We start from the raw sequence: 16275 nt of genomic DNA on the forward strand, positions 1-16275 counted from the left end.
GCTTCTCAAATTTGAAAAAGTCTCTCAGTCCCGAAAATGTGTTTCCGTATTTTACAGGATCGGTGTGTTTAAAGGTTAATACTTGTACTTGATAGACTGCTGCACGTCCTAAAATCGAAGACAGACTATTACATAACCCTGATTACGTCCAGTGTGCACAATCCATAAATATAAAATTATTTCAATGACTAATAATAACATGGTGGCAATTGCATTATACTTACACAGATTTTACTTAAACGTCATCAAGAAACTTCATCTGCTGGTAAAAACGGAATAAACTTTTCCTTTTTAAGGATTCATTTATAGCAGCAGACCCACTTGGGATATATTCATTTTCTTTTTTTTTTGGCCTTCATATAGCAGTCTCGAAGATACCTCCATCTTCGCTTTTTCTACACTTAAAACTCCTAAATAGAAAAAAATTACAAAAGTAAAAGATTAGTGCGTGCATAATATAATGGGTGCATCCTGGGCACGTATTATGCATTTGTTCGGAATCGATTCCGATCGGAATTATTCCGTTTTCCCCTAAATTTCTATTGTATTTTCTAGGGAATAATTCCGATCGGAATCGATTCCGAACAAATACGTAATATGTACTACGATCGCTCACTAAGCAGCTAAGTAGGAGTTGAATGTGATTAGTTTTTTATCTTTACAACCAACCAATCACATTAAATTACTACTTAACGATCGTAGTACTGAATGTACTTAATTTTAATCAATTATTTATACTTATTTCTGCAGTTTTGCTATGATAAAATTTTTAGACTAACCTCTCATTAGAATGCACACTTCTTGCCAATGCGCTTGTTTCTTTAAATTTGTTCGTTCGCTTGCAGGAATTCAGTGATCGAACAATGCTTGCTTGGTAACCACACAACTAATCCAGAATTCATCTATATTCATTTCCTGTTGCTCATCATCATCATTAGTTTCCTGATGACATTGATTATTTGTCGATTTGGACAAACCATCATACTGATCTTTACATACTGTAAAATTAATAAAACAAGCATAAATTTAATATTGTCTTAGTATCATGATGTAAGAAGGAAGGTGGAGCAGGTAAGAAAATAAACATGAAATTATAATGTCATATTTATTTTCCCAACAATAAACGACAACAAATAATTTATTTCGATCTAATTATATAATATAAAACTTACCGACAATAACTACGGCATTATCATCTACATTAAGTTCCTGTATATCTTTATCAAATGAATGAAAGCATAAATGTTCCATTAAATTGCATGATTCTGGGAGATAAGTACCACCAATAACTGCATTTGTGACCCTAATGCAAACAACAAAATACAATTATACATCCTCACATTCCTGTGTATCTAGAACTACAATTAAATTGAATAAACTATAACAAAAAACCAAGTTAAATTACAATTAATACAATAATTATTAAAAAAAAAACGATTAAGTTATTAGTTCAGGACTTTTAAAATTTTAAACAATTAATAATTATTAATGTAATAATAATTAACTTACGATTTTCTTAAACTTAAACATGTCGAAGTTACAATATGCTCTTATTGTACAAGATTGACGTAAGATCGATAATGTGATTGCGAGCTCGCCGACGAATCCGGGTGTAACACCTCGGTGTAAATAGTAACCGGATCCGGTGTAAATAGTAACCAGATTCCTCTGAAGGACGATTATAATGAAGGACGCGAATAGAAATTACGTGAAGGCAAAGAGAAGGTGCTGAATGTCGTTTGGCAGTACATCTGCTTCCTCGAAACAATCCTGTTCTCGTAGGTTAGATTTGTCGACGTTCTCTTCATCTAAAACTGAAACACGATAATCATACTGCGGTGTTTGCATAACACATGCAGAGCGAGCAATTTTACAATATCAAGATCAGCCAGAATCAGCTACTATCAGCCACTATTATCAGCCACAGCACATGTTCTGCCGGTTCCGCCACGCGAAACTCATGTATGTACAGTTCGTGCCAGGTATGCCTGGGGTCCGATTCTAGGGTCCATGTTTTGTTCTTAGTTGTTTTTACTTTTATGACTATTATAAGCAAATGCTGCGTCAACGATCATGAATGTATCGTAGTGTTAGTAAATTATGTTTTGACAGCCGGCCGATGTAACTTCAGTTTTGATCGGTGAAATCTCCGAAATATTCCAAAGCTTAATTGAAAAGAAACGAAGCCTTTGATATATCAGATTGTAGTTTTGAAAATAAAAAATTGTTATTATTTGACAATAAGAAAATATACTTTGTGAGCTGTTTTTCTGACGATTACAGGTAATAATAAGACTTGGTGCGAGACATTACCGTATTCTTTAATAAATGTAAGGATAGTCAACAGTGTTTGTAACGATAATTATCAAAGGCTTTGATCCGCTTCTTTTTAATTAAGCTTTGGAATATTTCTGAGATTTCACCAATCAAAACTGAGGTTACATCGGCCGGCTGTCAAAACATAATTTACTAACACTACGATACATTCATGATCGCTAACGCAGCATCCACTTATAATAGTCATAAACGTAAAAACAACTAAGAACAAAACGTGGACCCTAGAATCGGACCCCAGGCATACCTGGCACAAACTGTACACATACACACATATGCTCAATGCACACACCACGCGTCAACGCGTTACGTGTGGCGAAGTAGCCAATCATTTTTTTTCTTTTATGGAAAGAAATAAGAAAGCAAAAGAATGATTCAGCTATCTGCCACGCGTAACGCGTTGATACACAGCGTCGAAGTATGCGCAACCATGATGTAAGAAGAAAGGTGAAACAAGTAACCAGATGCGCAATAGACCATAATGTAGACCAATCAGAACTGGGTCCAAATTTTGAGATTCAATATGGCTACAGCTCCGGTACTGGGGCGTATTTATACTTGCCCAGCAAACACAGATATATAACGATTATACTGCCACTATATAACGAAATGTAACACGCAATATTACACGGATATAACAATTATGTACACGTTAGTTGTAATTTCGCATTCATGGATTATTGCAGTTATATGACATAGATATAAGCGATGTTATATAACATTTATATAGAAGTAATATAATTTAAAGCATTATTGTAATATAACTGCAGTGTAATCGTTATCGTATATTTTATTGTATATTAATTAATTTATAATTTGCCTTTTGTACATACTAATTTCAGAAAAGGTTTTTAAATTAATTTTAAGCAAAAACAAACTGTTTTATTTGCTTTTGCTCGAAATTAATTTAAAAACCTTTTCTGGAATTAATATGTGCAAAAGACATATGTTTTTGCGTAGGAAAGGGACAAATATAAATATTGAGTAATCATATTTTATTAGATATATTTTGCACTCAAAACATGTAGAAAATATATATTATATTTTTGTACATATATTATATTAATATATAACATTTTTCTTATTTGGTTAATGAACATTTTTGGTTAATCATAGCTTTTTATCACAATACATATTGATCCAGTCAAGGATTCCTCACATATAAAATCTTTGGTATATATCGCATATATTCTAAAATCTAAATTTCATATTGGCTGGTGGCTTCCACATTCTTCAATTTAAACAGATCTATTGTTGTTGTATAATTAAATATAGGCTGTAATTGCACATATGTATATGCTATTATAAGCATCAGACATGAATCTGTTTTTGTTGCGGAGTCCACCAGCCAATTCTCTATAAAAAGTAAAACTAGTCAATTGTACAATCTCTGATTTTCAATCACAACTTTGTAAAAAAGGAAATCAAATTGCGTTCGTAAAAAAAGATAAAATTTTACTAGCGGTTGAATGAACATAAGACATTTTGAATACCGACAATGTGATTCAAATTTCAGAATTGTATGACAAATAATATTGATACTTATAATTAACTTATATAACTTATACTATCCCTCACTTTATCATAACGCGTAAAACTAGTCAATTGTACAATCTCTGATTTTCAATCACAACTTTGTAAAAAGAAAATCAAATTGCGTTCGTAAAAAAAGAAAAAATTTTACTAGCGGTTTAATGAACATAAGATATTTTGAACACCGACAATGTGATTCAAATTTCAGAATTGTATGACAAGTAATATTGATACTTATAATTAACTTATAATATATAACTTATACTATCCCTCACTTTATCATAACGCGTTTATCGGACTTATACCTGTAGTTTAATAATCTCTTCTGAATCATTGTACGAGCATGCTTGTCTAGTGGACATCAAAAGGAGATGTATTCGTGTTCCTCTAGAAGATTTATAGGCTAGTGCGGACTCTATTCCTAAAAGGAACAGTTCCAGCACCCACTGGTCAAAGCTGGATCAAGGACATCGACCAATGCGGACTCTGTCCTCGACAGAGGACAGTCCCAGCACCCACTGGTCCAAACGAGGAGTGCTGGCACTATCTCCTTGTAGAAATATTCCGCACAACAAACAAACAAACAATGCCGATTGTTCAATCATTTCAAAAACAAAAAAAGATCGAAACGCCGTGCGCTCGGAGTGAAAATCGAGTTTCAAATGCATTTCAGTGATACAAGCGGAAACGCGATACGACGCGAGTCAGCTATTCGAATTTCTCTTTAAAATATCAGACATTGTTTATGAATTAAACACCATTGGTTGACTACCAATGATAGTCGATGATCGGCTTACTCTCCGAGCATGGATTGACGCTACCGCACCACTTGGTCTCCTTCAACGGCTCCTTAAGTTTTATTCTCCTTATCCTTCTCTTTTTCTTCTCTTATGTTACGCTGTTTTGCGAAGCGGATCCATTCAGCCGCGATGTTATCAAATTCGGACTCTGTGAGCGTCATATGGTGCGAAGTAATATGTCCTAAAAACAAAAATAAAAATATGAGCAATATAAATAGATATTACAAAAAATATATTTTTAATGTATAGGATTTACCAACATTTCTTACATACGTCTTATCATTTTTATGAAATGTAAATTGTCCAGCCGGAAATTTTTTCGTACACCCTTCCAAGAGCAGTTTACAGCACACTCGTTGGTAAAAATCTTTTTTAGAATACGATGTATATTATCCCTCGGATTATTTCCTCCGATTTTTAATAAAAATTGTTTCTGTAAAAAATAGAATTCCAAATTTGGCGTATTAATAATAATATATAAAGATTTAAAATAGATAATAGTAACTTCACAATATGAAGTAGTTACAAATCAGTATTGTGGAAAAGTAGCAACAATTAAAAGTTATAATATATTATATATATATTCTTTAATTAATAAGAAAAATATTGCGTATCTGTATTATGTTTGGATCGCAGAATAACATATAAAATAATAGATAGAATCAACTCATTTTTATCTTTTTATTAATTTATAAAAGAGTCAGAAATGTTTTAGAAAAAAGAAAGCATCACACTTTTGCAGTTGTAATAATATAATAATTGCATCTATAAATTTAGTGGAAGTTTTAATAAAACGCATTTATAAAATAAAGAAATAAATGTATAAACTTACAAATTGCGTCACTGCTTCGTTTGAAGTTTTTAATAAAGAATCAAATTCTTTCATATTATTTATTGTGGCCAACGGTAATAATTCCACAATCAAACTGTCATCACTATCCAATGGTTTTAATCCAATGGGTGTAATGCTTTTGATAACATTTTCTAGTTTTATTTGTCGTTGTTTTATGTCCTTGAGAGTTAAATTTGATGCTGCTTGCATTTGTAAGAGTCGCTGTAGGCAGCCTGCAACATCAACAATATTCCATTTATATAAAAGTACTTAAAACGAGTGCTACATAAAATATAAATAGTGCAAGAATTATTTACGTTTTATATGAGAAATTCTTCTGCTGTAGAGCTTGTTGAGCACGCAATGGAGACACAAAATCTGAAATATTTCAATAAATTTATTATATCCAGTAATACATTTACATTACATTATATACATTTACAAGTAATTAATCTTTCTTATAAATATATGTCGTACTTATTACGGATACATCTTGCCAAGTTTCCTTAAATCCTGAAGATTGATTGTCTTGTTCTGAAAATGTATACATCAATATTTTATTTTTAGTTTTTTAATACATATATTGCTTGTAAATAGTAAGAAATAAAAAGTTTTAATTATGCATGTGTACATGAACGCATCCCAGTGAAAACAACGTGGTAAAAATGATGTCAAAGTGACATGAAATTGATGAGGAGTATGATGTAAAAATGAGTTATCAAAATGAAGACATGCTTCTGTACCACGTGTCACAATTTCGAATCACGAAACATTTCACCTTTTATTAGCTATCAATAAGTGCCAAATGTCTCAGAAAACTCCGGATCCCAAAAACCTTTAAAAAGATTATATTTATTGCACATATGTATATGTATGACCTAAAAGAATGATAATAAAATAAACTATTACACCTTCTGGTGTCTTTGGTCGCTCAAATCTGTCCCGATGTCGCGAGCATTGATTCTTCCGCTTTTGCAATTCTTCTTTAGACAATTTCAAAGTCTGATAATACTAAAAATCAAATGTCATGAATTACTTTTTTATGAAAATATTTTTATTTATTTATTTATATTTATTTTTTGATTTATATTTATAATCATTTATATTTATTTATTTATTCATATCTCATAACTATATTGTTATTAATATTGCATTACTTCTCTGCATTCTCAGCAATCCGAGCCTTTTAATTTTGCTCTATCAGCTTTACATCGCATGTTAAGCTGCTTTGAAACGTCCTTTCTTTTGACCTTCTGTAAATAACGTTTTTATTAAATATAAAAGCAACTTACATTAACACAATTATTAAACGATATTTACACATTAAACTTTTCCAATATCGTTATTTTTTCTTGTGGCTTGTTTTCTGTGTCATCCAAATTGAAATTATTTATTTTATTCGTTAATGGTTGATCTTCATTTTGGACTTTAATAAATTTTTTAATTTGAATATCGGTCTTCTTATGCACTTTTATTGGTGAAAAATAACTTATGTTAACTTTATCTTTTAATGTATTAACATTTTCCATTTGCGTAGAAATATGTTTAGGCGAAGGATATAATGAAAAATCTAAACGTTTTACAGGAATTTTCCTTTTCAATTTCAAACACTGTTTGACTTTAGATGCAACACTTCTTTGCATAGGACTGGCTTCTATCACTTCATCTTCATCGGTTTCAGTAGTGTTGTTGACTAGTGTTGTATCACTATTTTTAGCAACAGTTGCATTTGCATTATTCTTGACTGAATGAAATGCAAGTCGAGATCTCTTCCTTAAATATCGTCTACAGTCTAGCATTGATGGACTTTTATTTTCGTCGGTATTTTTGTACAAAGATTCATTTGCATCTGATGCAATTTCCGTATCGGAAGCAAATTCTAATAATGGGCTACTATTGCTTTCTTGTATATTACCGTTATTTAACTGTGATATCGTTTCATCCTTTGTTTTTTTACAAGGTGTATTAACTATAATTTAGAGTAAAAAATTGCTACAAAATCACATATACATATATATAATGATTAAGAGATAAATTAAAATATTTTCAACGTAGATTAGTATTAATGAATTTACACATAAAACGGTTAAATGACGGTTTTGACATCATTTTGAGTACGCTGTTTTCATTGGGATATACGCATAACACACACAAAATGTACGTAATATTGATAATATACCTTGTGACGTTGGAATTTCATCGTTATTATGTTCCTCGTTATTAGATTCATCGTTATTGTATTCATCGTTATTATAGTCGTCACTATTATATTCATCGTTATATTCTACATCAGAAGGTTCGCGGTCATCAAACAACAATGGTGACTTATTCCTACAGACAATAGTGCTCGTATTGGCGTTTCTATCCCCTTGTGACATTTTATTACGTTCATCGTTTGATCCTTTATTAAATGATTTCAAGCTCTCAGGATGTGATAGTGGTTTAGCAACACCAGTGTTGTTCGTTTTGAGTCGTTTTGCTACAAAAAATTAAAACATAAATTATATGTATAAATTATATGACACACATGTATATAATTTATTACATATAATTAATGTTATATTGATAACATACCTTGTTGTGACGTTGTAACTTGTCTATATTCGCGGTTTGCTCCTTTTTCAGATAAGCCAAAATTTTCAGGGCACGATGGTGGCCTAGAAGTAACAATGTCGACTTGTTTTTCTGCAAAAATTAAAACATTTCATATAACTGCGTTACAAATAAAAATAAAAACATAATGAGTACTACTAACAATTTAAATTAATATTTTTAGTTACAATAAGTTATTATTCAGCACAAATGGTATACATATTTAGCTTAGCATAAATGGTATACAAATACACGAATCGCGAAAACGCACATAATGTAGCGACAGCCTAACGAGATCAGGACATTGACAAATACTTGTGCAGTATTTAAAACAAAGACAAAAACATTTATAATGTAAACGTGATATGTAGTAAAGATATATTATTGATACAAATACGTACTTTTTACATACTTTCGAGGTTTGTTTGTTGAGCACTCTTCTGCGTCACTACTGAAACGATTATATGGAACATGTGGCCTTTGTCCTCTTCCTAACCGGTCTTCATCGATCGTCTGATATTGTGAATCTGCTGCATGTTTTCGTGCTGATTCAAGAGATGCTAAAGAATAAAAGAAAAAGTCTGTATAATGACACACATATAAAATCGAGAGACACAATATGATAAATATAGCGCGAGACAACCCCGTATATCTATACGCGAACCGGCCACTCACGAGTACCTAAGGAACTTATTAATAACGACTGAACCGAACAAGTTCTAAGTATTAGGCTCCACTATACTTATTGCACAATTTTACGACGTTTATTTTATAAGTGGCCCATGTTTTATAATCCGGACTTTCACAGTTTGCAATCATCTGCGGATAGTTTGATGTTCTAGGCGGTCACCAGCACTGCGAGTCATCTTCTTTAAGCCATGCTATTGGTATTTCTGAATATGTTTGGTCTGCGGGGAACTGTACAACCGCATAATTGTAATTCGACATTCTTGCCTTGCGATCTGTAAAAAGGATTATAATATTTACATTAATATACATAACATCTACCCAAAATTAAGGTTTTACTAAACACTTTTATACCGAAATACCAACCTTTTGATAACCTTCAGAATCCAAGATATCAAAATCTGCACGGTATTTAACATAGAAAACGAAAGTTCAAATTAAAGTACAAAATTGTTACGAAGTTATAACATTAAAACATATTACAATAAACTTGTACTGCACCTAATCATTAGTAAGAGGAAGCGGTATTGTAACATAAGAATCAACTTCATCAAGATATTTCACTTTAAAACATTTCATTTGTATTCGTGTTACTGGAATTGTTATAATGTCAAATGTAGTAGTGTTTGATAATAGAAATATGCCAAGCTTTCTCGAATCGCACGGTGCAGTAAAAAACGATTTTGGATTTATAAAACGTTTTACACGGGTACATAACACCCGATTTTGTTGAAATATATCAAAAATAAAAACCACCGAGTTATCATCGAGAAAAGCACAATTGTCACTTTTATTTATTCCAATCTTGAAACATTTAAATTGTAAATAAGAAATGTCCTTATTATCTGATTGATGTTTATAAACTACAATTGGATATTGCATCGTGTGATTGAGCGGCTGGATTGGTACTTGTAATTCTTCAAAGATTCGATTTAATAATTCTTGTAATGGTTTTCCAGATTGATGTAACTTCTTTTTAATTTTTTGCATATGATTTTCAAATTTAAAGCAGCTAAAATTGTCTAAACAACCAAAAGTTTTTACATCGTTGGCAAGATGAACGAGATTATGAACATTGTATGACAAATATTCATTACCATAAATATTTCCATAATTGGAAACAAACCATACTAATAGAGAATTTGCATAAGCATTAAATGATATACATAATTGCGGATCGCTTAATATCCTTATAGCAACACTAAGAGAGACAAAATGATCGTAAAGTATCGGTCGCATTATTGATTTCATAATAACAATTCCAGTATACATTAAGAATTGACGAAACTCTGTAGCTTTCCATCTGTCCAGATCATGTAAACTTCTTGGTTTTCTGGCAAATTCAGATGGAATACAGGACTTAATCGCAATTAGATAATTCGAAACTGAATTTACACCTTCTGCTGACAATCTAATATTTTTGTTGCCTTTAACCCATAATTGCAGCAATCTTTTCATGACACCTAAACAAACTAAATGCATATAATCCAGTGGAATTTGTAAAACCATATCAATTAATAATTTTTCTAATATAGAATTACCTATGTGATGTTCAATGTGAATTCGATTTCTAAATGTTTTGTTTGTACGTAAAGTACAATCAATTTCAGGAAAAATGACTCTATTGTTGAAAAAATCGCCTTCTTGTACACATCTAGAACATGAAAAATATCCAGTATGACTTTTGGTATATTTAATAAATGATCTAGCCGGAGCGTCACATACTATTGCATTAATAACAACCGTATATGTTTCATTGCAAACAGTTATACCACGTTGAGAAAGTTCAATAAATTCATTTACAAAATCAGAAAGAAATTCATTAGCATCATTAGGTTTGCGCATACCATGATATACTCCAATTATGAAAGGCGCTGTATAAACATCAATTTCCTCAATGGATGCCATAATAGGCCAAAATTGGCTGCCAGAACTCTTGGACAGTGGCAAACCGTCTACATTTACATTTAATTTTATTTCTTTTGCTTTCAAAAATTTGTGACATATTTTTATGGATCGCTCCAGAGCAAAATAAAGGCCAAAGTGTATATAGTGACCATTATCTATAACTTTAAAATTTACAGACGCATTTCGTGGGGTTTGAAGTAAAAGTCTAACATCGCTAGGTAATTCTACATGACCGTGTTTTCTTAGAATCAGAAGTAATTTGTTAGCACTGTTATGTGAAATATTATCTTCTATTATTAATCTGTGTAAATCTGTTCGTAAAGTCGTTTCATCCATACAATCTGTGACATCTTCCAATGTCACAGGAGTGTCATTTTGTGATTCAATATGTTCTTCATATTCGCTTTCTACATGAGACTGTGATTCTAATGCATCTAATCCGTTTAGATCTGTCGGCAATGTCATCATTTCTATAAGATATACAACCAATATTTATTGCTTCATTTACCGATTCATCTACCGCTTCATCTACTGCTTCAAGTGCTATGTTTCGAATAATTGATTGCGACAAAGGAGGATCTTCATGACAATGTAATTGATAATTTATTAACTGCTCCTTTCGTCTCCTAGATAAATACCGTATATCCTTTGGCATGATGCAGTTGTGGTCACTCACAGATAAAATGCTAAACAAATATTACATTACGTTCAAAAAAAAAGAAAAAAAACAGTTTAAAATAATTATAATGTTTAAATTCATAATTTTTCAATTTAAGATTAAAGAATCACACAATTACTATCAATTTCATAGTATAATAAAATTATTTAAAAATTACTTTTAACAAGTTATATTGTATAGACAGCATTAATCATACAAAAATTATAAGAATCATATATAATAATACATGTCGCTCGTATTTTCATAAACGTTAGTAACAAGAGAACGGGCCAATAACGAGCAATAAATAAAGTTGTTTAAATTACATCTATTTTCATATTACAAGTAATGATTATAAAAACTATACGAATTTTGACGCAGATATACGATGGATAGGCAAATACAATACAAAGATCTTCGTCACGAACAACGGATACTAGCATGCATTTATGAGATAAGGAAATAATAGTTGCGACAATATTATAAAAACGCTTTTTCGACTCGATGTGAAACTTTGACTCCGTAGTTAATTTATGTATTTATAATTAGAGCGGCAGAAGAAGGCCTATAGTGAAGCAGAAACTAGTTCCGCGTTACTTATTTACTTATAATATGAAAATAGATGTAATTTGAACAACCTTATTTATTGCCTTCGTTATTGGCCCGTTCTCTTGTTACTAACGTTTATAAGAATCATATTTCATATTATTTTTAAGCATTTTTTACTGTTTATACATGTATAAATTTTATATTTATACATTTATAAATAATAAAAAATGCTTAAAAATAATATGAAATATGATTCTTATAATTTTTATAATATATACACACATAAAAGAAGCTTTACATAAGTTATATATATAATTATACATACGAGGTGTGTTCAAAAAGTATCGCGAAATTTGTGTTTTTTCAAAAATTATTTATTTATTCATGAATATCTATTTTGTCCCCTTCAAAGTAATCCCCATGAGATATTATACACTTGTGCCAACGGTTTTTCCAATCTTCGAAGCACTTCAAAAAATCATTTTTTTTTTATCTTGTTCAGCTCCTCCTTCCATGCCGTCTTTATCTCGTCAAGCGTAGCGTAACGTCGTCCTTTCATGGGCCTCTTCAGTTTAGGGAACAAGAAAAAGTCACAGGGGGCCAGATCTGGGGAATACGGTGGCTGCGGCATCATTAGTGTGTTGTTTTTGGCCAAAAAGTCGCGCACAAGCAACGATGTGTGAGCAGGGGCGTTATCGTGGTGCAAAAGCCAATTTTTGTTCTTCCACAAATCCGGGCGTTTCTGGCGGATTGCTTCGCGCAAATTGCGCATAACTTGCAGGTAATATTCCTTATTGACCGTTCTACCCTGTGGCAAGAACTCATGATGCACCACGCCCCTGCAATCGAAGAAAACTGTCAGCAAAACTTTCACATTCGACCGAACTTGGCGCGCTTTTTTCGGTCTTGGTTCGTGCGGCAGCTTCCATTGAGATGATTGAGCTTTGGTTTCCACGTCATAACCATAAACCCACGATTCGTCACCAGTTATGACCCTCTGGAGCAAATTTGGGTCGTCGCGGACAGAGTCCAACATCTCATTAGCAATGTTCATGCGATGCTGTTTTTGGTCGCAATTGAGCAATTTTGGTACGAATTTCGCGGCGACCCGTCTCATGCCCAAATCATTGATAAAAATCGAATGGCACGAGCCAATCGATATGTTTAGGTCCTCAGCAACTTCTCTAACGGTGATTCGACGATTAGCCAATACCATTTTCTCCACTTCATTAATTTTTTCGTCTGTTGTTGAAGTGCTCGGGCGTCCGGCACGCTCTTCGTCGTTCACATCTTCTCGGCCTTCTGAGAACATTTTGTACCACCGATAAACGTTGCTTCGGTCCAAGGTAGCTTCTCCGTATGCCACAGTCAACATTCGGAATGCATCCGCGCACTTAATTTCGTTTTTCACACAAAATTTGATACAGGTTCTTTGATCCATTTTTTTGAATAGGTAAAAATCGAAGACGATCCAAAACACGTGCAAGCAAAGCAGCTGTCAACAATTAAGTGAACATTCAAAATGGCCGAGCTTGTCGGCATAAGTGAGAGACATGAGTACCAACATAACGCCACAAAAAGATCGAAATTCGAATATACGTAACCCGCGAAAATTCAAAATTCGCGATACTTTTTGAACACACCTCGTACATAAATAATTTAAAATGTTTAAAAATATTATTATCACCAAATTATATGTGCAATAATGTGCACAACGTGTTCTAACCTATAATAGCGAATACATACCTTTAAGTTATCTAGCTCTCGTACGAGAGCGAATCAAAGCCACGTTCTTGATTCTCTTGCCGGCGTCGCGTCCTTTCACGAGCGACGGGACGTTGCGCGCACCCGCGAACACGGTTCACGATCACGATCTCCCACGGACGAGCGCGGGTCTTCACCTTTAAGTTATCTAACTCTCGTACGAGAGCGAATCAAAGCCACGTCCTCGACTCTCTTGCCGGCGTCGCGTCCTTTCACGAGCGACGGGACGTTGCGCGCACGAGACACCCGCGAACGTGATACACACGATCTTCCATGGACGGGCGCGGTCTTCTAAACGTCGCGATCCAGGGTTGCCAGATTTTCTGACAACAGAGTCGCCAATCTGCAGCGCTGAAATAGCCCAATATAGCCCAAATTTTCACTAGCTTTTTATGCGCTAGAAATTTGAATACTATAAACTTGTAATTATAATTATTACTGCATTTTTAATTTAAATCATCTTTTATTTATATTTTTTACTTAGTTAACAATGTGTGCAAAAAGTTTTATTTGTATTGAAAAAATTTTTGTTTAAATATAATGTAAATAAAATAAAATATTAAATCTTAGAAGATTAAATTTATATGTTTATTTTTACAGAATGTTAAGTTTCCTTGAAAATAATAAATTGATAAAACAATATATAAACTTGTATCTATTACATATACATTTATAAATCTTATACGAACATTTATAAATTTTATATTAAATAACAGCACATATAAATCGTATACAAATATATTAAACGAAATATAAAAGTTTTAGTTATTTTCTATCAGACTTATTGTTTCTGTTAAAATGAGATCTTCAGTTTCATTATTATCTTCATTTACATAAGATTTTTCATAAATGCTATTATTAAATAAGGAAAACATGTGATCAGTAATCTCATAATTTGTGCAACATACATTAAATACACGCATATGAATACGAATGCGCATTATAGCTACAAGCATTGACATTAACATTTTGTTTCGTGCTTTAGTTTTCACAATAGACATTATGCTAAAAACTCTTTCCACGTCAGCATTACTGATAGGTAGAGATAACGCACGAATGGCAAACGAAGCTAAGTCGCCAAAACTTCTATTTCCATTTGCACTTCGAATATTCCAAACAGCAATCCAAAATTTCGTTATATTAACATTTTCATTAAAATCTAAAGAAATATCACATAATCTAAGTGTTCCTAATTTTCGCCATTGCTCTTCAATTGCGTTTTTATCTACAGTCGTAGCTGTAAATTAAAATTAATTTATTAAAAATAACAGAAATGACATTTAGGTCTGATTGCATCAATGTTATTATGGCTTTAAACAAAAATTAAATACGTGTCTTTATTTAGAAAGAAAGATAAAGACAGATACATTAAGTTTTGCTTAAAGCTAAAATAATAACGTGCAACTGGGCTTAATATGATAAAAAATGTACCTGCTAAATCCCATGGTAATTCCTTTATTGGTATAGTAGAAAATTGAGATAAACAACTTTCCGGTGAAAAATAACGTAATTTATCAATAATAGCAAGATTAAATGGTAATCTTTTGATTAATTCTTCACAGAGTCGAATCATAAATGCTACAATTCTTTCCATAACAATTTTTAAGGTATTTTGAGCAATAGTCTTTTTAGCAGCATATGATGAAAATTTTGTACCAAAATCTATGGAATCCAAAGGAAGTCGAGAATTTCCAAAATTTAAGCCAGCTTTTTCCAAAGCTTTTTTTACAGATTCTATATCAGTGTGCTGAAGCATTTTAGACGAAGCATTTGAAAGTTCAAGAGGTCTTAAAAAACTTAGTTTAAATATGCGTTTTGCTGTAGATAATAGAAATATTCGTAAGTCAGAATATAATTTTGTTATGTCCACATCAGTCTTTTGAAATGCTAAATTCATATTGGCAATTTCTTTTAAAATTCTATCAAGGAAAAGAAAATATAATAGATTTGAGTCATACATACATTTCATACATTTCTGCTAAAGTTCTAGCAGTATAACATTTATCTTCTGATGACTTAGCAACTGTTTGGAAAAATTCTTTCAGTTCATTCCATTGTTTTACATTTACTGATACAGCATCTGACCATGCTAACCAGCGAGTCGAAGATAGTTGAATAAGTTTTAGTGGTTACTTGCCGTTATTTAGTCTTGCATACATTTCAGAATATTTAAGCTGACAAAGAGAACTGTTAGCAAACCAATTTCTTGTTTCTCGTAATAAAAATTCTAAATTTGAAGGTAACTCTGTGCAAGCCTTCGCAGAACATAAATTTAACGAATGGCAAGAACATTTAATAAGTTGTAAATTTGGAACTTTTTCTTTTAGTAATGTGAACAAACTATGATTGATTCCACACAGATTACTCGCACCATCAGTTCCAATAGCTATAAGATGTTTTAAATCAAGTCCAATTTCTGAAATAAATGTTGTAAAATTATTATAGAGTTGATCAGCTGTTGCTGTAGCAATTTCACTAAAGCCAAGAAAATTAGTGACTATATTATTGAGCTTCTTACTAAAATACCGAACACAATAAGCCATGTATTTAATAGTAGATATATCTGTTGATTCGTCTATTATTATAGAAAATTCTTCTGAACCTATATCATTAATAAG

The 16275-nt window shown here is 32.0% G+C and overlaps 3 protein-coding genes and 1 pseudogene across 6 annotated transcripts; all 4 read right to left on the reverse strand.

Moving 5' to 3' along the window:
* Positions 1–224: 224 nt before the first annotated feature.
* Positions 225–2054, reverse strand: LOC113004904 (annotated as a pseudogene).
* Positions 2055–3322: 1268 nt separating this feature from the next.
* On the reverse strand, positions 3323–5567 carry LOC113006291. Its single transcript, XM_039459504.1, has 3 exons — positions 5500–5567; positions 4941–5100; positions 3323–4848 (listed from the first exon to the last, which is right to left on the reverse strand). Exons 1-3 carry the CDS (start codon positions 5551–5553, stop codon positions 4718–4720), a joined length of 345 nt encoding a protein of 114 aa, XP_039315438.1. The 5' UTR covers positions 5554–5567; the 3' UTR covers positions 3323–4717.
* LOC113005760 (uncharacterized protein PF07_0086) lies at positions 5500–8936 on the reverse strand. 4 transcript variants are annotated; one of them, XM_039459501.1, is made up of 6 exons: positions 8838–8936; positions 8493–8651; positions 8074–8184; positions 5977–6033; positions 5817–5877; positions 5500–5732 (listed from the first exon to the last, which is right to left on the reverse strand). In XM_039459501.1, exons 1-6 carry the CDS (start codon positions 8908–8910, stop codon positions 5603–5605), a joined length of 591 nt encoding a protein of 196 aa, XP_039315435.1. In that variant the 5' UTR covers positions 8911–8936; the 3' UTR covers positions 5500–5602. The 4 variants fall into 4 exon arrangements, with proteins under 4 accessions (XP_039315435.1, XP_039315437.1, XP_039315434.1 ...); XM_039459503.1 differs by having other exon boundaries at positions 8504–8651; positions 8838–8917; XM_039459500.1 differs by lacking the exons at positions 5500–5732; positions 5817–5877; positions 5977–6033 and adding an exon at positions 7293–7978.
* Position 8937: 1 nt separating this feature from the next.
* LOC120360000 lies at positions 8938–13978 on the reverse strand. Its single transcript, XM_039459505.1, has 3 exons — positions 13795–13978; positions 9876–11372; positions 8938–9053 (listed from the first exon to the last, which is right to left on the reverse strand). The coding sequence occupies exons 2-3, from the start codon at positions 11152–11154 to the stop codon at positions 8938–8940; spliced, it is 1395 nt and encodes a 464-aa protein (XP_039315439.1). The 5' UTR covers positions 11155–11372; positions 13795–13978.
* Positions 13979–16275: the final 2297 nt, after the last annotated feature.

This window comes from Solenopsis invicta, unplaced genomic scaffold, assembly GCF_016802725.1.
Source record: "Solenopsis invicta isolate M01_SB unplaced genomic scaffold, UNIL_Sinv_3.0 scaffold_593, whole genome shotgun sequence".
NCBI classification, from domain to species: Eukaryota; Metazoa; Arthropoda; class Insecta; order Hymenoptera; family Formicidae; genus Solenopsis; species Solenopsis invicta.

Excerpts from the sequence above, each read along its gene's own strand:
- LOC120360000 (XM_039459505.1), bottom strand. The coding sequence starts at position 11,154 with ATGATGACATTGCCGACAGATCTAAACGGATTAGATGCATTAGAATCA. Across the intron at positions 9,054-9,875 it reads CAATTATGGAAATATTTATG|ATCGCAAGGCAAGAATGTCG; the intron begins GTAATGAATATT and ends TCCTTTTTACAG.
- LOC113005760 (XM_039459500.1), bottom strand. The coding sequence starts at position 8,910 with ATGATTGCAAACTGTGAAAGTCCGGATTATAAAACATGGGCCACTTAT. Across the intron at positions 8,652-8,837 it reads AAACGTCGTAAAATTGTGCA|CATCTCTTGAATCAGCACGA; the intron begins ATAAGTATAGTG and ends TTTATTCTTTAG. Across the intron at positions 8,185-8,492 it reads ACCTCGAAAGTATGTAAAAA|AAAAACAAGTCGACATTGTT; the intron begins GTACGTATTTGT and ends TAATTTTTGCAG.
- LOC113006291 (XM_039459504.1), bottom strand. The coding sequence starts at position 5,553 with ATGAAAGAATTTGATTCTTTATTAAAAACTTCAAACGAAGCAGTGACG. Across the intron at positions 5,101-5,499 it reads ACGAAGCAGTGACGCAATTT|AAACAATTTTTATTAAAAAT; the intron begins GTAAGTTTATAC and ends TATTTTTTACAG. Across the intron at positions 4,849-4,940 it reads TTTCATAAAAATGATAAGAC|GACATATTACTTCGCACCAT; the intron begins GTATGTAAGAAA and ends TTTTGTTTTTAG.